This window comes from Accipiter gentilis, chromosome 14, assembly GCF_929443795.1.
Source record: "Accipiter gentilis chromosome 14, bAccGen1.1, whole genome shotgun sequence".
Taxonomy (NCBI): Eukaryota; Metazoa; Chordata; class Aves; order Accipitriformes; family Accipitridae; genus Astur; species Astur gentilis.
The window spans coordinates 33,361,641-33,382,107 of record NC_064893.1 but is presented as its reverse complement, the minus strand read 5'-3'; the positions used below and the strand labels follow the sequence as shown (position 1 = coordinate 33,382,107).

Sequence of the window (20,467 nt, the reverse complement as noted above, 5' to 3'; positions counted from 1 at the left end):
CCTGCAGACCCCCAGGACCTGCCCCTGACCCTGGCACATGCCCCCAGCACATGCCCCCCACCCCAGAGGCAGCGCCTGCAGCGGGGGGATGCGCACAGCCCTCAGCCGCAGCAGCTTTCCCACCTCGCTGCCGCCGCGGGTTCAGCTCCCCCTGCCCATGGAGAAGGATGGGCACGGGGTGAGGCCAGTGCTGCTGCGCTCCTGGACCCCCCAGCCCCGAGGGCCGGGTGGGATTTTCCCTGCAGGGAAACCCCCTGCACCACAGCTAACGCACTGGCAATACTGCTCGGGTTTGTGACATCGTACATGACATTTGGGGCGCTGTATTTTGAAGATGACATTGACCACTACGCTATCCTTCCTGCCGACACACACATTCATTTGGGAAATGAATGCTCAGAGAACATTTTCCTTTATGGACACTGGAGCCCAAATCCTCCCTGCTCTGATTACTGTGTAAGCTTTCAAACCACTCAGCAGGATTTTAAAATGTAAGGAAAAGTTTTAGATGCTTTAAAAAGGAAGTAGTGAATATTTGTAAACTACAGCCAAACATGTATAAAACAATATTTCTTTAGTTCTAGCTAGAAAAGTAATTCTATCACCTCACAGTTCAGTTTCAGCTACATTCAGGTCTAGGAATCTCCACATTCTTATGTAATGCCTTAAAGCAGCAATAGACGTTAAACAACAAAATTAAAGTTCATCAAAAAAGTCTTAAAAATAAAAAAGATTTGGTTTCTGTATCCTGCATGTTCAGTGTATGTAACCTGACCAGGGTCCCTTACACCTGCTGCTACAGTTTGGGGATTTTTGGCAGTTGCTTCAAGAGAGGTTTTGTTTGTTTAGGAAAAGCAATAATTCGCTATAGTTCAAGTTTGCCTGCAGCACCCCGGCAGCTGCCTCCACACTTACTGCTCAGCAAGTTGTGACTTTCCAGCTCTAGGCTAAAACGGAATATTTAATGCTCTGGAGGAGACTTCCCGTCTCATCAGTTATGCATAGAGCTTCCTGCGCTGGGTAATTAAAGCTCTTTTGTCCATCATTTTCTACGTATCACTGCCGTTAGTCCCTTTAAAGAAAAGTTACCCTGCCAGGTTCTTTGGTTAAAGACATTTCCTCAGCTCTCCCTGCGGGGCCAGGCTGCCTTCCCGCAGCATGTGGCCGGGGAGGAATGGTGCCGTGACAGAGTCTGGCGGCCGTGCCCGTCCCTCTCCCGCCACGGCAGCGGAGCTGTGCATCTTTACCAGAGAGACGAGGGACGCTCGGCTTGCTATTCGCAGGCAAAGTAATCCTTGAGCGGGGAAAAGAGGTGCCGGATGACGGGGACGCTCCATGATCTCCCCAGCAGCTTCTGGCGAGCCCCGCGGCCGATGTTGGAGACATCCGTGTAGTGGAGGGGGAAGCCAAAGATCCTGCGGAGCAGAGGCAGAAGAGGGGTGGGTGAGGCTTGGTGGCTGTCCCGCTCCCCCGGCGCCCAGCGGCTGCAGCCAGGACACAGCATCCCTCTGTCCCATCCCCGCGGCCAGCCCGGGGCTCCCCTAAGCCCCAGCCTGTGTTTTACAGTCTTGCTGAGCAGAAGCTTTTCGCTGCTAAGAGTCAGCGCTCTCCTCCAGCTTTCCCAGAGCGGCAGCAAGCGAACCACCTATCATTTTCCACCCAAAGCCCTCAGAGCATTCGGCAAAGGTGATGCAGTCGTTCCTGCTCTGCCCAGAGCCAGAGGCAGACTCGCCCCAGGGCAGCAGCAGAGCAGAGCAGTGCCCGCATCTCCCACGGCCCCGTTCCTGCGGACACAGGTAGCCTGACAAATCATCCCACGCGTTATCTGTGCAAGCTTATCTGTACCATACAACTTAACCTGCTTGCAGATGGGGACCAAGTGCCCAGACCCAGCTGTGGACTCGGGATGTGACCCATCCCGGGGAGCGAAGGCAGGAATGAAGGAGCCCTGCGCTGCACCTGCTGGCTCATGGAAGTCTACGCATGGCAAGTATGTGCAGGCACCTCTTACACTGGACATGTCTGTGGGCAGAGAACAGCGAGCTGCCCCGGCTCCGGGGGCTCACAGCACCAGCACATTTACAGATACTGAAGTGAGGTCAGCCAAAATTAACCACCAGCAATGCTAAAATTTTCTGTTATGGCTCTGGAGTCCACTAAGCTGCTAAGCTGCAGTGATATACACTGTACTGAAACACCAGTACCCCTGGGTAGGCCAAAAGATGGACAAGAGATGTTGATGTACACCCTGAGAAGCTGACAGGAAAGCAGCAGCCCTGGGTAGTCACTATCATCTCAGGTTTTGAGTCTTACTGAAATTTAAGAGACATTTTCTCACATCCAGGATGCAGTACAGGGCTCTTGTCTTACCCAAGTGCCCCAATGTGTAGCCCATCAAGTGAAATGCAGCAGGTCTGCCGTGCTTTCCTGAAGTATACAGTGATGTGTTCATCCCACCAATGCCCTCTCCTACATCCACTACTGCTTTCCTACTAAAATACCAGTCACCTCCACAGATTGCCTGCCTCAAAGGCTAGAGCAGAAGTGTCAAATGCCAGAGCATCGCTGCTCCGGACTGTTATTGGAGGGAGCAGAAGCGCTGCCATCCCATGAGCTGCAGCAGGGTCCCAGCCCACCACCACCAGCACACCCAACAGCCGATGCCCCTGGGAACACACCCCAGCAGAGCTCAGGTTCCCCAGTTAAAGCAAGATGCTGGCAGGGATTAAGACCCTAGCATGCTGTCTCCATTATAAAATTGGATTAGGAAAATAAAAAGCAAAACAGAAGAGCCATCAATAATCCCTCAGCCGGGAATCAGCACTAGCACTGAATGTGGGGAGTAAAAAGCAAATGCTAAATATCTAAAGACAATAGAAAATTCCTCCTCCCAGCTCTGTGTGTCAAGTCTTCGTGCAGCCTCTCCTGCTTGGCTGAGGTCAATAGATCGCTCTCCAAGGAACCACCAAGTCATTAAGAGGTCGTTCGCCATAAACTCACACCTCTGCCCGCTCCGGCACATGCTAGACCAGAGCAGGTCCTCCCACGGCGGGCACAGGCACCCTTCTCCCCAGGGCAGCACCCCTCCTGGGCCACCCAGAGAGGAGGGAGAGCTTCAGAAGTCTCCTACGGGACGGGCACCCTGCTCCCCAGCATGGTCAGAGCCCTGTAGCAGCCGGAACGGTATCGCCAGCCTCGTTAGCCATTCCTAACGGCCAGGCAGTGCCAACCCCCTTTCCCCAGTGCACTCCGTAGCTTTTCTTGGTAAAAAGCTTTTGGAGGAGCCCTGTGCCCCTGCCTGCCTCTGCTCAGCAAGGCACCTCTGCAAGCATCGCCCCAGGCTATTTCATGGAGATAGCTCTGAGTCATCGCGCTGGGGCTTCCGCCTCCCTACAATCAGATGAAAGTTCAAGTGCCATTTCAAATGGCATGACAGGACAAAGGCTCGGTAATTGCTATTTCACTTTCAAATACCTACATGCCTCTAGCTCTGCTTTAATTAGTTTTAACTCCCAACAAATACTGGCAATTTGAATACAAACAAGCGAAAATATTTAAACCCAGTCTGTGTTTACTGGCTGAGGCATTCACTGTGAGAAAACTCCGGGTTTTGTTGCTAGGAGTATTTGGTGTGCAGAACTGCTAGTAATTGGATTTTAATCTACTTCAACTCCTTCTGTTGTGTTTTGCCATGAATTCGGGGTGCTACGAGGTGTGAACAAAGTTTGGAGGAGAGCAGTCGTGCTTTGCCGCAGCAGCCGCCTGCTGTAGCGTGAGCTTCCCTGTGCTGCCACACCGGGCTGAGCGGCCCCAGCCAAGGCGGCTGCTCAGGTTTATCTCCGGCAAACCCCTGCACGGCACTGACCGGGGCTGCCATACAGCACCCCCACATCAGCCTGGGTCTTAAAGGCTGGTGCACATGTATCCCCAAGCCAGACGCACCACACAGCATCCTGCACAAGCCCTGTCACTCTTGCCTCCACAGGCTTCAGGTCCGGGGCAGGGGATGCTGCTATACTTTTCCCACAGTCTCATCGCTGCTCATTAGCAAGCACATTATCATGTGCACATCACCGCAGGGAAACTGCACCATATGGGAGCTGCAGCTCTTCAGCTCCCAGGAGCTGGGCTTAGGGCCAAGGAGGAAAGAAGAACCACACAAGCACCACAAAACAGAACAAACAGTGAGAGATTCAAAATGACAGCAAAGGATTACCTGTTCATGCCTGGAAGGTTGCCCCAGAAATAGCGTGCTCGGTGGGCAGCTGATATCTTGATAGCATCAATCATAACTGGGTTACACTGCAGGCCACGAGAGGGGGGAAAATAAAAGTTAGAGGAGGTATGGGCTCAGCCCTCTCCTGCGTGGAAAGCCCTTCTCCGCTGCACTGCAGGGACTTCAGTCTTCAGCAAATCTTCTTAAGGATGTAGCCCCAACAAACCCTTGTTCCACATCAGAGCACAGTCTGGTCAGCCACATGAGCTCCCACGCCATAGCCGTGGCCAGCAGCTAATGAAAATCACAGCATGCTTCAGTGCTGATTTCTCCGGGCCAGGATCAGGACCATCAGCCTCTGGTGGGACTTTTTACACACAGGGGTCCCTGCTGACCCACAGCCCACCTTGGCTACCAGAGAGTTAAAAATCCTTTCCAGTCCCTGACCTCCCTCTCCCTAGAAATAACAGGCATTGCTCTGAACAGATGCTTTCTGCAAGGCTGGCAAAAACCTTCCCCTAGAGAACTAGTGCTCGGGGTTAACCTGCTGAAAGCCAGAGGGGATTCCAGAGCCAAGACTAAAAAGTTGATTCCTGGCGTGTGCATCAGGCCCGGGGTTTTCCAGTGTCAGGGCCATACAAAACCACAGCCAGACCCTCACAGCCTCCGCACACCTCGCACAGCCCAGCAAGGATCTCCCGGTCCGACGCCTCTCCCAAAGCCGGCAGCAATCCCTACCTCCAGAAACCGAGAAATGTCCCTCTTGTCGTTGACCCTCATGGCCACCATGTTCTCGAACATCCAAAAGAAGGGGCGCTCCTCTCCCGCCTTGGGACGGGCGTAGTTGAGCAGGTGGTAAAATTCGAAGAACAGCCTCCCGGTTCCTTCTACAAGGGAGAAAGCCGGAGCGGCGGTTTGGGACTGGCAAGAGGCTGGGACCAGCTGCGGCACGGGGGGCATGGGTCCGGAGACCTGGCTGCCCTCCCCACTGTGATGGCATGGAGACAGCCTGTGCTTTGCAGATGGATGATTTGCAACTCAGAGGGGAGCCACCACCAACACAGACTGGGGCTGAACCACTTCCTTGGACTTTTAAGGTGGCTCTGCACCCCAGGAACACCCTGGGGGTACCCAGCCCTGCAGAGGCAAAGCAGCCTTACCATACAGCCCCTTCCTGGCTGGATTGACAAGGGAGAGGTCGTTACAGGGGCTTCCACCGATCACCAGGTCAAAAGGACCCCACTCCTCAATCTAGAGCGAACAGACAGATCCAGTTAGGAGATGCCACGTAAGGGGGTTTCTCCTCCCTGGCAAGGTGGGGGGCAAGCCCATCCCAGAGCTGGTGAGGCAAGACCCACGTGGCCGTGGTGCCGCGTTCCCCAGCCCTCCCGCAGAAGCAGCGCTCACATTTCTCTTGGTTATGTTCCTGACGTCGTGCACGTAGGTGATGTTGCCCTCCTGCCGTGTGGTGCCCACAGCAATGGGGTCTTCACAGATCTCCGAGGCAATGTACTTCTCCACTTGGATGCCCAAGTCCTTCAGCACCAGGTATCCTGCCAAGGGACAGAGGTCTGAGGTTGCACTGCTCTCTTTATTCTCCCAGTCTCCTTCGTCAGCACAGAAGCTCGATGTGGCGACTCTTGCATGTCCTAGGTGGGTGCAGTCACACAGGACTTCTGGAGGAGCAAACTATTTTTTTGATCCACTCCTCCAGGCAGGTTTGCTCCCAGAAAGCAGAACTCCAGAGCTGAGTGAACTGAGTCAAACCAGTTGCCTTCAGGCACTTCTTCACCAGAGGCCAGGTTACCAGCACTCCCACAGCTCTTGCTTCTCAGTGAAACCAGCCATCTAAGATGGCACTCGGTGCAGCATGCCCTCCCTCCACCTCTCCACCCCTCCGTCCTCCACAGCCCCGTCCAGCAGGAAGGGGAGCCCCTGCCCTCATTCCCTTCTGAGGGGGATCCCCCTGCCCCTCATCCCCTTCTCCCCACCAAGCTTTCAGAGACAGGTTTGAGGCCAGTAAACTATTCAACCCTGACATCCAGTGTTGCAAGCCACCAGGACAGTGTTCTTCCAGTGCCTCACCTGTTGCTATGCCATCAAATAAAGAGAGCACCCGAATGGGTCTCCTCTTCGCTGGTGGGACCGTTGGGTAGATTTTGGGTGCAGCCTGCAATGAAAGGACACCAATGAAGCCCCAGCTCTGGGCAGTGCTGTGATGCTCTGTGAGGCCAAACCTTGGCTCTACAGGCATCGCCTCCACCTTTAGGGGAGCATCTGCAGGGCCAAGAGCCCAGCACCCGTGGAGAGGGTAGATGAGCACAACCAAGGCAGAGGGCCAAGGAATTTTGAGCCGTTCACCCTGCCCTCTGCGGCCCTCTCCTCCAAAGCCCAGCGCACTGGGCTCGCCTGCCCACAGCCCTTACATATTCCTGTCCCTTGTCACTGGTGAAGAAGTCCTGCAGACGGGTGTTCCAGTCCTGCCGGCGCTGCAGCACCCCGTAGCTCCTCTGGGGCTGGCACATGTAGCAGTTCCAGGGCTCCTGCTCTTTTGCCTTGGCCGACGTCCCTCGCCCCACCAGCACCTCCAGACACTCCACGCAGAAGCACCTGCCCAAACCACAACACCTCACGCCCGTCACCTCCAGAAACCCCTCTGGGTCACCCCAGCCTCTCCTGCACTCTCCCCTGCCATGCACCGGAGCCCCCACCCCGCTTTGCAGGACGTTTTTCTATGCAGTATCCTTGTTTTTTTAGGCTGCTAACGCAAGCTGGTGACGCAGGCGCAGGTAAAGCTCCTGCTGTCCTCCCCAGGACTTATTCAGGCGCAGAGTGGCTCAGCGGGGATGGGTGGGCTGTGCTGGGATGTGCTGTGTGGTGGCCAGTGCAGCGCCCTGCCCAGGCTCACACACAATCCTGCTTGCTTGCGGCTGCAGAGACGGGGCCCACCTGCAGCAGCTGGCGTTGCTGCAGAGCAGCAGCTCCTTGCCTTCGCAGCAGACAGTGCAGTAGGACTGGTAGCCGTCCTCGTCGTACATGTAGAAGAGCTCCAGGAATCTATCCTAGCAAAAGGACAGCCGGGAGGAGAAAGGGACAGAGGATCAGGATCTGTGCTCAGAGGGTGAAGAGAGAACACAGCTTTGCTCCGTCCACGGTGCATGCCGAGACCTCGGAGGCACACATCCTCAGTGCTTCAAGTGGAGAGAACATGCCGAGGGACAGCCCCGTGGTGGATACAGCTATGGTCAGGATCTGCCACAGTCACCCCTCCTGTCCCAGCCCGGCTGGACTCTGCTCCCCATCCTCTGGCCCCAGGCTCCCGCTCGGTCCCGGCACGGCGGCACTTACCCTGCACGTCTGGCAGAGGCCCCCCTCAAACAGCGGATGAAAGGTGGCCGGGTTTCTCCTCCCGCAGGACAAACAGCTGTCTGTGTGACAGAGAGCTCCGCTCACCCCGGGGTAGGGAGCTCCATGCAGGAGTGCGGACCCTGCACCGCCACCCCACCGCGGGCTGCAGGGGCTGGAGCCTCTCGTCTGAACCGCCGGCAGGTCCAGATGCAGCTGTGGCTCCCCCAGGAACAGGCCCCCGCCTGTCCCCCTCCACGCCAAGGGAGGCCCAGCAATCTGCAATCTCAGCACCTTCCCCCTTTCTGCACGGTGCCGTTAAAAAGGGACCCGCGATCTTTGCCTAGTGCTGGCTGCAAGCACCTGCATCAGCCCACACCTTTTCCCAAGAGAGGTAGGGCAATCTATTACCTTCGAGACTCCCACTGTTGTTCGTAACTTCGGAAACCATTTGCTCTTTATAAAATTAAAAAAAAAGAGAGAGATTTATCATTCCTTATGTAACAAACTGTAAATGCACTCTACTTACAGATGCCTTATTTCTTGCATTAGAACTGCTACAGCTTTGCTGAGCATTGCACAGAGAGGGCAGGCCATGGGCATATTTTGGTGCAAAACCCGTGTCCTTTCACAGCTGGAGATATTAGAGCTAAAGCTCAAAGTAGCAACACACAGATCATTTCCAAGCTGAGCAATTAATGGAGCCCAGCTTGTGGCACCATGTCTTGCAGTTGGGTCTGCTGGTGTCTCATAAGGCACAAGTGAGCAACAGGAGACCACAAAAGCTTTTGCCTTTGGAAACCAAGCTCACGGCCCCTGGGGAAGAGCCGAGCCCTTTCCCAGAAGTTTCCCGGTGCTTTTTCAGGATGCACACCCCAGGCCACGCTGCTCCCCGGCTCTCACTGCCGGTTACCTCGGGTCTGGTCCTCTTCCACCCGCTGCTCCTTGCTGTTGTTGCAGGGGTTGGTCTTCAGCCTCTTGGTGGGGGGGCACTGCTCGAGGGACAGCACCTCCTCCGTCCCGTTCCTCAGGGCCCCGTTATCTGCAAGGGAAAGGTGGCTCCCTGGGGACAAGCCTCCGGTCCCGGGAACTCCCCAGGACACGGGCGGACACCTCCAGCCGATCCCTGCCAGGTCCCACCCCAGCCAAAAGCAAAGCCCCTCCTGACCACCGGGGCTCCCCACGCATGGCTCGAGGCTCAGCCAGGTCATTGACTTCCAGGAGCAATGGCTCTGAGGGCGTTTTACTCTGCCTGTTTGCAGTGCTGCTGGGGGGGACCCCAGTGAGGAGCGAGGAGCCCCAGGGCCACCTCAGGACCGGGCCAGCACGGCTGCGGCAGAGGGCAAGCAGCCTCGGCCAGGGCTGGCCGCAGCTGCTGGGCACCAGTGGCCGCTGCCCACGCCAGCCCCACATCCAGCTCCTGCCACCACCTCACCCGAGGCTTTGGGTGGTCTCAGGCCCTTGAAGCCCAAGGGTTTGAAGCCGGTGAGCGCCCAGTCGATCATGGGCTTCAGCTGCTCCTCCAGGGACTCCCCAGGGGCCCCTGTAAACGTCTTCCCCGACCGGCTCCGGGCAACCTGCCGAGAAAAAGAGGGACGGCATGGGCCAGGGTGACCGGGGCTGGTCCCTGACCGGGGAGCAGCCCGGCTGCAGCGTGCACAGCCCACGTGCCTGCCGTGGCCGCGGTCCCAGGCCCCCTCCCCACCATGCACACACGCGCGCAGGGCTCGGCATCCCGGCACGGCGGCAGCTGCCGGATTCCGGCGCTGGGTGTGCCCTCGGCCACGCTCCTGTGCTTCCCCTCCCCGTAATGAGCCCGTCTGTCCCCCACCAGCCCCAACCTAGCTGGGAGCAGGGACAGCCCAGCCCCAGCTCTTGCCCAGACTCTGCTCCCTGGCAAGCAACAGAAAGCAAAGAAAAGGCAGAAGAAGAAGAGGTGCCTGTGGGTTTGCAGCACCGCAACCCGGAGCGCGGTGCATCCCCTGGGTGGGGATCAGACCCACGGGGTGCTCAGTGCCAGCCCAGACTGCAAAGGGCATCAGGAACCAGCCCAGGACACGTCCTGCCAGCGTGACACTGCCTTGTAACCCCAATTCTGCCACACGTCAGAGCCCCCCGAGAGAGCCTGGCCCCGGGGGTTTCTGCAGCAGCGAGACCCTGGAGCAGCAGCAGTTACTCCCGAATCCCCTGGGATAAGCAGAGTTTGGCCCCACAGCTGCACTTGGAAATAGTCCCAGCAGAGAAAGGAGGGTTTTCCTACAAACATCTGTCCACATCACCCCAGCAGATGGGGGAAAGATTAATTCTGGATTGTTTCAGGATCTCCCTCACTGATCGCTCTCAAGGTGATTCACAGGCATTATCCAGATGCAAAGCAGAGCAATGTGCAGGGGCAAAGCTGCGAAGCCCCAGCCCCAACCACCCACACACACACTGCCAGAGCTCTGCAGGTGCCTGGGCTGCACCCCTCATCTCTCCCTGCATCCCTCATCTCTCCCTGCACCCCTCATCTCTCCCTGCATCCCTCATCTCTCCCTGCACCCCTCATCTCTCCCTGCATCCCTCATCTCTCCCTGCATCCCTCATCTCTCCCTGCATCCCTCATCTCTCCCTGCACCCCGCTGCCCCCCGCAGAGCCCAGCCCCTTCGCTTGGCACCTTATCGATCCAACCCCAGCTCTGCTCCGCAGTTACCTCCAGGGCATGGTATATGGCTCGTCGGTAGGAGACCAGCTTATTAAACGTGGAAGAATTGAAATGCTGCCTAAAGGCCATCAGTCCCACCAGCTTGTCTGCAGAAACCTGGAAGAGAGCGACAAAAGCTTACCAGCAGGCACGGGCATGCCTCGCATCGGCCATGTCCCCCACGGCACTGTGACCCTGTGCCGCAGAACCGGCCCTGCGGCACAGCGGCTCCCAGCACGGCTCTCACGCTGCAGCCGAGGGTGCTGGGCTGCAGCCGCGTCACGCCGCTGGGGCTTTGTCTGCACCGTGCAGCCGCGTGAGGAAGGCCAGCGTCAGCGTTGCAGAGGGCGACCAGCGGCAGAGAGAGGAGGGCAGAGGCAGTGGCAAGGCACTCATGACCAGGACCATTGCGCTCATGACTAGAACCATTGCATTCGTGACTAGGACGGGTGTTTTGCACCCTCTGCTGGCACCACACCTCTGCCGGCACAGCCAGCACAGCCGGCACGCCACAGCACTTCCCTCCCTCTTGCCTGCAGCCCAGGGAAGGCACGGGACGGCCAAGGGCTGATGGGGCTCCGGGAGGGCATCCCTCACCGGGCAGGGAGCAATGGGGGCAGCCCTAGAGGCCAGGGCTTGGACAAAACCCTGCGAAGGGGCCGGGCAGACGTCCCCATCGCTGGATCCTCTTACCAACTTATGGTAACCAGCCATTAGTTACAGACATGGGAGCCACGAGAGCATGCCAGAGCCTGACTATGCTAAACACCGGGGTTCCTGCCCACGGGAGGCTGCAGCTAGGCGCACGCACACCCCAGAGGCAGCCCCAGGAGTGGGACAGGCGGCAGAAATGCGCAGGGCAGGGGAATCCAGCCTGGGCGAAGCCGGGCGCAGGCAGGGGCAGGCAGCAGGCTTACCTCGGAGAATTTCCCGTCTCCGAACCACTGCACCCACCGCATGCCTGAGACAGCCTGGCGCTTGGCGGTGGCTCTGTAGGAGACGACAATCGCAGGCCACCAGGAGAAACCTTTGATCTTTCCCCAGACGAGCTCCCCAATTCCAAATTCCTTCCCGTCCTGAAAGCAAAAGAGGTCAACACAGATCAGCCAAAAGCGTTTTATCCAAGCAGGTCTGCAGGAGAGCCCTGGAGCGTGGGGGAACAGCCACGGAGCACCCTGCAGAGCCGCTCCGCCACGCGTGTCAGCCACTGGAGTCAAGTCACACACGTGGACCTCTGCGCAATGATCTCCAAAAGCTGCACCCCACTCCCTCAAAAAAATGGCACAACACAGCCCCCGCAGTGCTGGCTCCCAGCCCTGCACCATGCCGGAGCTCGGCATTGCCAGCCTCACACCAAGCCCAGCGCCTGGCATGCACGGTGCGGTGCGTGCTCTCTCCTGCACAGCCCTCCTGGCACCGGCGCCCGTGCGTGCCCACTCCTGTCTGCACTCCCGGGGTCTCTGCAAATACCGGGATGCCTTTTCCTGCACCCACACAAACCAGCAGCTAGGAAGCTCCGGCTGTCACAGAAGGGCTGGCTTGCAGCCGTCCCGGGGAAGGGAACGGGCAAGACGGGCGGGCAGCCGCTCCAGGGAGCGCAGGCAGACTCTCCCGATCCCCTCGCCCATCGGAGAACTTGGCTCACTGCGCGCTGCTGCCGAGCCTCGAGGCACGGCCCAAGCCGAGGGATATGGAAAGCACAGCCGGGGATGCTACGTGCCCTGCCTGCCACAGGCAGGACTTTGCACCGAAGTTGCTCCCCGGGCTCCCCAAGCAGACGGGGATGCTCCTTGGCACAACCTTCACAGGGCTCGCGGCTCAGCTCATCTGGCTGCACCCCAGGGAGAGGGCGCCCACCCTCCTCTTGTTCCCACAGGGCAGAGCAAAAACAGAGAGAAGAAAAAGAAAAGCTGGGAATTTTGGCATGACCACGGCAAGGGCCGCCAACAGGCGGCCTGACGGGGGCCACACCGGCACGGTGCTGTGCTTGGGGAGGGACCTCGCGCAGCAGCAGTCACCTCAGCCTGCAGAGCCCTCCTTCCCAGCTTTGTTCTGCAATTAGGCACCTAATTATGCAGCAAGATGCAATTGCCCAGTTCCTGCAAGTCTCGGGCCCTGCCCTGCCGCCCGCAGGCACTGAATCACTCTCTGCAGCTCCAGCAGCTTCGTTTCTCTCCAGCATCCCCCGACAGAAACATTTTTTGCACATGCAACTGCCTGTCTCGGCAGGGCATGGCACGGCTGCCAGCTCGGCGTGTGCCGCACACGTGTCTCTCGGGGGCCCTTGGAGGTTTTGCAGCCCCACGCGTGTCACAGGAGGTGGCTCCGCAGGGCTGGTCCCTGCTCAGCACCGACCCTGCTGCTGCCCGACGGACAGGGACAGCCCAGCACCATCACACACTGGACACACAGGGAAGGGCAGGCAGGGAAGAGGAGGCAGGAGAAGCAGCAATGAGGTTTCCAGAAGGTCCCCTTGCTTGCAGGCTTGAGACAAGCCAGGAAGGCTCATCCTCACCCCGCACCGTCCCACGCACAGGATCTCAGTGCAGGAGCAGAGTTTGGCCCCTCCGTACCTGGTACTCCAGTGCCATCCCCACGTCTCTGCTCTCCGGCTCCTCGGCCCCCAGCTCGGTGGAGCCGTTCTGGCCCTCCTGGGAGCTGCTGCCGGAGAGCGTGCTGCTGCTGCGGGACGAGTCCCGGGAGTCCTCCTCCGTCAGGTCGATGGTGGTCATGGGGATGGACGGGGCCGAGCGCCGCTTGGAGCTCTGCGGAGCAGAGGGAGCAGAGCGTTAGTGTGGCAGGGAGAGGGAGAGGAGCAGGGGAGAGCAGAGACCTGCCCCACGTCACCCCCAGCCCCACAGCTGGGGATTGGGAGAGCGGAGAGAGGGAGCCAGGGAGCAGGGACACTGCTGCAGCCAGGAACGGAGGGGAGAGCCCAGGGCTGGGGCGTCTGAGGGAGAACTGCTCTGCTTTTACTTACAAGACACGCAGAAAACAGTGCACCGCTTGCTCTCCTCCCTTTCGCTCTCCCCAATTCATCCCAGGGCGTTCAAAGCACCCAGTTAGTTCACAGCAGGGGCAAGCAACAGCGCACACCCCCCGCAACTCCCACAGGGGAAACTGAGGCACAGAGAGGCTGCAACATGTCTGAAGCCACTTGGCCAAGGCGCAGCAGAAGTGCAGATCTCCGGAGCTCCAGGGAAGCCCTGGCCCCGCACAGACCCTCACCCGCGGGGGACCTGGCAGGTCCCTGAGAGGCTCCACGCTGTTTGTTTCCTTGATCTTCATCTCGTGCCGGGTCTGCCCTGCCTGGAAGATGAGGCGGACGGGGGGCTTCTGCCTGAGGCTGCTCTCCCAACCAGCGCTGCCCCGGGGCCGCACCTGCAACCAGAAGAGAGACGTGCCGTGGCACGGATGCCTTCCCCACACCAGCGGCGTGTGGGAACGGGGACAGCCCGTGCTCCTCAGGGCTGGGCACCGGCAGTGCCGGAGCCCTGGGGACGGGGATGGCAAAAGGAGCGCGGACGGCTGCGGGAAAGCCCCTCGGGGTGAGCCCTTTGGTGCAACCACGCACTTCACAGCATCTCTGCTGGGCTGCACAGCCGTGCTCTGGTGCACCCACTGCCGCAGCCCCCAGCACCCACCAGCAGCTACTTACATCAACTTTTGTTTCCAGCTGACATGTGCATCCTCGACTATACCCTCCCATACCCTCCCTCCTCACAGCTACAGCCACAGCAGTGCGACCGAGAGCAGCGGGAGCCAGCAGCCGGGAGGACTGGCCACCGGGAGAGCCGCAGACCCCGGCACAGCAGCCATCCCAGGCATGGCACCCCACTCACACACGCGTGGGTGCTCTCACACAGGTGTGGGTGCGCTCCCTCCCACAGCCCAGCCCTGCGAAGGCGCCCAGGGCAGCCTTTCCCCTGCGGTTTCAGCAGCCGCAGTTTACAAACAGTCTAACCCAGGCATGTTTCCTGCATCCGGCATAACAGAGGTTCAAAATGAAATGAGATTTTGCAAGTGAAGAGCCCCTGAACCAGACATAGTGGGAAAGCAGAATTCTTCACCACAGTTGGATTTATGGGCCTTTTTTTTTGGAAGCTGCCTCATCACAGGCAGATCTCCAACCTTGGGGTTTTATTTCAAAGTCAAAACAATAAAGCCAGAAGGCAAAAATGCTTCCAGACCCTGGAGGTTTGTCAACCTAGTCAACAAAAGGGCTGGGGGGGAGGCGGGGCGTGGAGCAAAACTGGGATCCAGCCCCAAAGCAGCTAAAAGCAGGCCACCCTAAGAGTGGGAGATGCAAGATGCTTCAGTTCATCAATATGGTCAAGACTTTTTAAAGAAAATATCAGCATAATAATTATGAGACTGCTGCAACACATAGTGGGCATTGCTGCATCACGCACCACACCCTCCTGCTGCTGCTGTCATAATGTAAATCAGGAATTTAAAAATGAAAACAAATTTTATGCTTGTAAATGAATATTGCATCTGCCATTGGACCGTTCCCCCGGCACCGAATGCAAGAGCCGCCCTGGCAGGGAACAGGCGAGGGTCACGGGCACCAGCTGCCCCCCGCAGACAGCCCACAAAGCCCCTGGGCGGCAAGGTCTTAGAGCAGCCTTGGCAAGCACTTACCTCCTGTGCCCCCGTGAGAGCGAGCGGCCAGGACAGGTCGTCCTTGGAGAGCTCTCCCTTGCTCACCTTCTTGTTGTTCTTCAGGGACGGCAGCCCCAGGCCCCCAGCATCTGCGCAGGGACAAGGCAGAGCAGCCTCAGGCTCCGTGAGCTGTCCTGGCCGTGCCCCCGCACGCCTCCACCCGTGACTGCTCCAAGCAGCAAGGCGTGATTTGAGGAGACCGAAACCTCATCTTGGAGAAACGTGGCCAAGAGCAGAAGAGAAGCGATGTCCCCGAGGCTCCCCATCACGGTACCGCCGACACTGGCAGTCCCAGATCACCCACCTGCCCCAAAACTGGGAGCGACTCTAATAGCAAGTGCGAGGACCTTCTTATGCCCTTTTTCATTCCCAAAAGCGCAGAAGCATAAGGAAACCATATGCCTGCTATTCAGGGCTCGCCACCAGTTCCTTTACAGCAGGACCTCCCGAACCCTAGAGGTGGGATTTGGGGACCACGACCAGAGTATCCCAGGAGCTGCGACGCAGCCCCTCGGGCCGGCAGCGCTCCTCAGGTGTTGGGGGGCTCCCCGACTCCCTTGTTCCCGGGGGTTTAAACCATCAAGGGGCAGAGCCAGTGTCCCAGCATGGCACCCATTTCTACAACCGCTTCCGTCGCCATGACCTGGATGTGCCGCCAAAAAGCAGAAACCCAGTGGAGTCACAGAGGGACCCCAGCCACGGTCACGATGCTGCAACCCCCCAGCAAGCCCTCGGGACAGTGGCTGGGAGACCCCTGGCCCCCTGCACCCCTGTGCATCCTGGGCACGGCGCAGAAAGACTCACCTGGAGTGCTGGGCTTCCCATTCGCCTCCAGAAGAAGGGCAGGTTCATCGTTAGGAGGATCGGTGCAGTCCCCGTTGATGAGGATCAGCTCTGCCCTGCAGTCTGCCTCATCCCCACCGTGGCTCTTGTCCTTTTTCATGGTCGCCTGTGGAACCAGAGTGGAAAGGAAATTTAGCCATGCAGAAAGCCCCAGGGAAGGCAAAGCGGACAGCGTAAGCTCTTCAAGCCAGCCACAACTTCTCATGCCCTTAGCAGAGGGGTCTGACCGGAGACGCACCTGGAGCGGTACTGGGAGCTAACGGAGACCTGGACAAAACCTCCCCACAAATGCGGTGGCCCTGAAGATCCACCAGCTCCAGCAAACGAGAGGCCCCAGACACAACCTGCTTGTCCTTGGGGAAGCACCAGGGCTCGTCCCCAGGGCTGCGCTGGCCCAGCCCTGCCATCCGTCCGCCATGGAGCGCTCCGGGGCTCGGTGCCGCCAGCCCAGGCTGGCTCTGCCGGCACGCTCCCGGCCACAGCTCGAGAGCCTGTCCAGAGGGGAGCTGCCCTTCCCAGCCACCCTGCAAAAACCAGGGGACATCCCACCCCCACCGCAGCACCAGCCTCACCATGCTCTGGCTGCCCAGCACACCCAGCACACCCGGCAGTGGGTGGGCTGTTACAGCAGCAGCGGGACACGGCGGACAGCTCGCCACGGGGGGCAAAGTCCTGGCGCCTGCAGCGAGTTTAACTCTCCCAAAGGGAAAAAAGAAAACTCCTCCTGCCCCCCGCTCCCCCCACCCCTCCTGGCCTTGGCTCCCCCTTCCGCACCCGCAGCGAAGGGGCAGGGCAGGGGTCTGTGCTGGCAAGGCTCACGGACCACCACCCCCTGCCCCGGGGGGGGCCAGAGAAAGCGAGTGCCAGCGTCCCGTCCCCCTGTCCCCGTCCCCCCCCCAGGAGCTGCTGCTGCGCAGATAAAGCCCGGCCAGGCGTCCCCCCCAGGAGAGGTGGGGCAGACCTTGCCTGCACCCAAATGCCTCTGCCTTCCCTCGGGTGCCCTCCCTGGATCCTGTTTTCGGAAGTGGAAGCTCCCAGACTCTCCCAGAGGCACCCGGGACTACGCTAACGAAGCTGCCTCATTGCTGGGCTATGGATCTGTGCTGCAACTTGCCCCTTTGCCAGCACAGTCATTTCAGGAGCACGTTAACTCAGCTCAGCGAGCTAAGGAGCAAGCAGGGCTTTACCCACCTAAGGCCCTGTTAGGAAGCAAAAGCAATCCCCGCCCCAGCTCCAAAGAGACCCCAGGCTCAAGCCCCACCATCCCCTCCCCAGCGTTCTCGCTCAGCATCGCCTCCAACTGCTTCCCCAACAATTGAGATTTCTGCTTTGAGATCATCTGTCAGCACCTCTGACAAACAAAGACCAGTCGGGATTTGACGGATGCCCTCAGATGCCGAGGCCAGCGTTAAAACCCTGGTAACATCCAAACATGAAGGAAAACAGGTGTCCGGTGCCCACCTCCGCAGGCAGAGCCCCTGGGTGCACGTCCTGCCTCTCCCCCAGCCCCAGACATGTCTGCTCAACAAAGGGACGAGAAGGAGAGGAATGGCACCAGAGGGAGTCTAAAGCTGCATAAATCCCTACAGCTGTGTGCAGAAATCCCACTGCTGCAGCACATCTGCTCCCAGACCCGACGAACAATTCCTGGGAGCTGCCCAGACTCGCCGGGCTGCCCCCGGCCCGGGCGGCCGGTCCCACACACCAGCCCCACGCACGCCGGCCCCGGATGCTCTCGGATGCAGCAATACGCCCCGGCGCAGCACAGCCGGGTCAGCTCCTCCAGGGTCTGCTCCCCCTCCCCAGGCTGTGATGCTGCAGAATGGCAGCAATCATAGCCAGCAGCAATGCTGCCACAAAAAAATAGCAAATCTCGCCAAAAAAATAGTGACTCTCACTTGCAAATCCATAGGTGCGAGAGGATATGCTGCTCTCTTAGCATGAGGGTGACCCAGAGAAGAGGCTGGGGACAGGGAGACGGGGCAGCGTGAGGCCAGTAAGATCCAGGGAGAACAGGAGCAGGCACGGCCACCTCCCAGCCCTGCAAAACATCTGCACCCTCAAAACCCTGCCAGGAGCTTCAGAGGACCTTTGCATTCGGTCCTTTGTCAGGAGAGCCTGTTTGGGAGCCTCAGAGAGGAGCCTGAGCCCAGAAGGTTCAAACTTGCACCTCGAAATGGCTTCTCCTTTCCCAGCCCCAGGGCTACCCCGTGCCCGGCACGGCCAGCCCGCAGCAGGCAATCGGACGAGCGTGTCCTGGCCAGTTCTGTGCTGGGGAGGCGGACGGGGGGTGACACAGTGGCCAGGTCTCCCCAGGATACACAGCCAGGACCGAGCACCCGATGTGCCACGCTCAGCTTTGCCACGTGCTTGGGGAGCTCTGACATCGTCTTTGTTCCAGTTATAAAGTGGGAAAAAAGAGTGATCACTCTGGAAGGAACTGCTCCGTGGCAGAGCTGGGGAGCACACTCCACAGCTCTGCCGGTCCGTGGGACCTGGCCACAGGCACCGGCGTCAGCACAGCATTTTAGCTCGCTGGGCGCAGGCAGGGCCTGCAGCCTACGTGCAGGAGCAAGCAGCGGATACGCAGGAGCATACGCACCGTTTGCTCCACGCGCTTCTCCAGCTGCACCACCCAAGATCACTCGAGGACGTCCCGTCACCATCCTCCGATATGCAAGCAGGAGAAGGAACACCACACGCGACCCAAACTACAAAGCAAGTTAAAGTCTCCCTTTCCCAAAAACCTACACCTAGGCAGCGGGACTGCCATTCGCATCCCCTCTCCTACAGCCGCTGCCTTTTGCGCCAAACAACGAGGCCGCACGCCCGAGAGCGTCCTGCCTGCTGAAGAGGGCCGTCCGGACTCTCTGACCGCAGAGGATCTCTCGCAGGAGCCACCATCCTCGCAAGCCTCACCACCTCCTGCTCGGGAGGAAGGCTCGGCTCTTTGTCCTCGCCTCCCCTCGCAGGAACGCACACCAACATGTGCACACAGGGCATTACGAAAATAATAAGAAACAGAGCACTCCCCTCACATGTTCTGTCTCACGGGAGGAGGAGAAAAACAGCACCGCAGTGTTTGCATTGCTTAATGCACTGCAAACATACAGGCGCGCGCTGCAGCCATACGCCTCGTACGAGAACCCCCGAAGAACAAAATAACGCAGGATTCCAGCTCCGATGCTCAAAGCTCCCCAAGAGATGGGTGCTAGCGGCAGCCCCGACGCTGCCTGGTGACCAGGACGTGCCCCGCAGCGATACCCCACCGAGACAATGAACCCGCTGACTCCGGATCCCGCCTTAGTTTTGCAATACCAGTTTCTTTAAGGTTTGCCAAACTGCTTAAAGACCGTGCCACAATATTTAACCGCTTCGAGAGACTCCCGGTCCCTGCCCGGCCGAGCTCGGCGGCTGCCCCGGAGCGAGCAGAGCAGAGCGGCTGCGCTCACCTGCGAGGTGTCCCGGCAGGGTCCTGCCTCCGGACCCCGCTGCCCCCGGGCCCGGGGCTGCTCCCCCAGCCTGGCTCGGGCTGGTTTCAGTTTTCCTTCTTGAGAAAACAGGCTGGCCCTTATCAGGTGCGTTTCCCCAGTAGGTGGAGAGATTGCAGGGGAGACAGCCGGACTTTGCCTCCAGACAGGGGCATGCATATCAAAAGGCTGGAGGGAAGCGTTTTACATGATGGCTGGGATGGCAGCCATCACCCAAGCCCTGTTTGAATAACAAAAAGAAATAAAGGACCCCAATGGCCGGGGCTCGCTCCCTCCAGGCTGGCTCTGGGCTATCGCGCACACAAATGGCCTTTAACTCTCCCCAAACTGAACATTTCCCTCTAATCCTGGGAAGAAAAGAGTTGCTGGGTTGGCAGTTTAGTAAGAAAGGGAGCCCATTTTGGCAGATATGCTCATTAAGAAGGGCAGGCTCTCCCCTCCCCTGCCCGTTTCCTGTGCCTGGCCCCTCTCCGGCTCTCGCCGCGCTCCCGCGCTCCGGCACTTCCCTCCATTTTCCCCCCGTTTCCTCTCCTGCCCCGCTCCGCTCCCCCGCCGGACCGCAGCAGCCCTTTGCGGCCACCCCCAGGCTCCGGCAGTCGCCCGCTGCCTTTCAGCAAAGCTCGGTTGAAAGAAAAGAAACAAAAAACAAACCGGCCCCTCCTCTCCCAGTGAAGACCAGGCCTGAGAAGTCTCCTGGGCAGCCACCATCACAGCCAGCCGCTGCTCCAGCCGCTCTAGGCTCTTTACCATGCTCATCTCGGTCACGTCCCGCTGAGACGAGCCACGCTGGCTCTCCCGAGCCCCCTGCCCAGGGACGTGCCCACCGTGGAGCAGGCGGCCGGGCCGGTGCTGCCTGCGGGCAGGGCTGGGGGCTGCGGGGGCTCCGCCGTCGCGCAGGTGGGTCTCGCTCAGCGGCGGCGGGTCCTCCGTCCGGAGCGGTTACCGCTTCATCTTTCCCCTGCGCAAGAGGACAGAAAGCCATGAGGATGACGGACACCTCGCCGTCCCCATCTCCCCCCGCCGGGCCCCGTACAGCGGGGCGCAAGCCTCCAGCCCTCCCCAGAGCCGGGGGGCCGGGACGCGCTGGCTTATCGCCCCTCGCCTCCTTACAAACGAGGAAAGGGGAGACAGAGGCAGAAAAGGCAAGTCCAGCTGGAGGGGCAGCACGTTCCAGCCCCCTGGCTCCTTCTCCTGCCCCCTTCCTTGCCCAGGGAGCTCGGTGC

General features: G+C 59.3%; 1 protein-coding gene across 1 annotated transcript; it reads right to left on the bottom strand.

Moving 5' to 3' along the window:
- Window positions 1-1,192: 1,192 nt before the first annotated feature.
- DNMT3B (DNA methyltransferase 3 beta) lies at window positions 1,193-19,286 on the bottom strand. The gene is made up of 19 exons (XM_049816561.1): window positions 19,206-19,286; window positions 15,715-15,859; window positions 14,890-14,999; window positions 13,474-13,626; window positions 12,819-13,010; window positions 11,163-11,321; window positions 10,255-10,362; window positions 8,997-9,138; window positions 8,475-8,603; window positions 7,973-8,017; window positions 7,565-7,644; window positions 7,166-7,278; window positions 6,643-6,826; window positions 6,302-6,386; window positions 5,624-5,769; window positions 5,377-5,467; window positions 4,955-5,103; window positions 4,217-4,302; window positions 1,193-1,415 (listed from the first exon to the last, which is right to left on the bottom strand). Exons 2-19 carry the CDS (start codon window positions 15,851-15,853, stop codon window positions 1,274-1,276), a joined length of 2,253 nt encoding a protein of 750 aa, XP_049672518.1. The 5' UTR covers window positions 15,854-15,859; window positions 19,206-19,286; the 3' UTR covers window positions 1,193-1,273.
- Window positions 19,287-20,467: the final 1,181 nt, after the last annotated feature.

Coding starts and splice junctions, on each gene's coding strand:
- DNMT3B (XM_049816561.1), bottom strand. CDS start 15,853: ATGAAAAAGGACAAGAGCCACGGTGGGGATGAGGCAGACTGCAGGGCA. Junction 11,322..12,818: donor GGATGGCACTGGAGTACCAG/GTACGGAGGGGC, acceptor TTTTGCTTTCAG/GACGGGAAGGAATTTGGAAT. Junction 7,279..7,564: donor GCCTCTGCCAGACGTGCAGG/GTAAGTGCCGCC, acceptor TCCTTTTGCTAG/GATAGATTCCTGGAGCTCTT.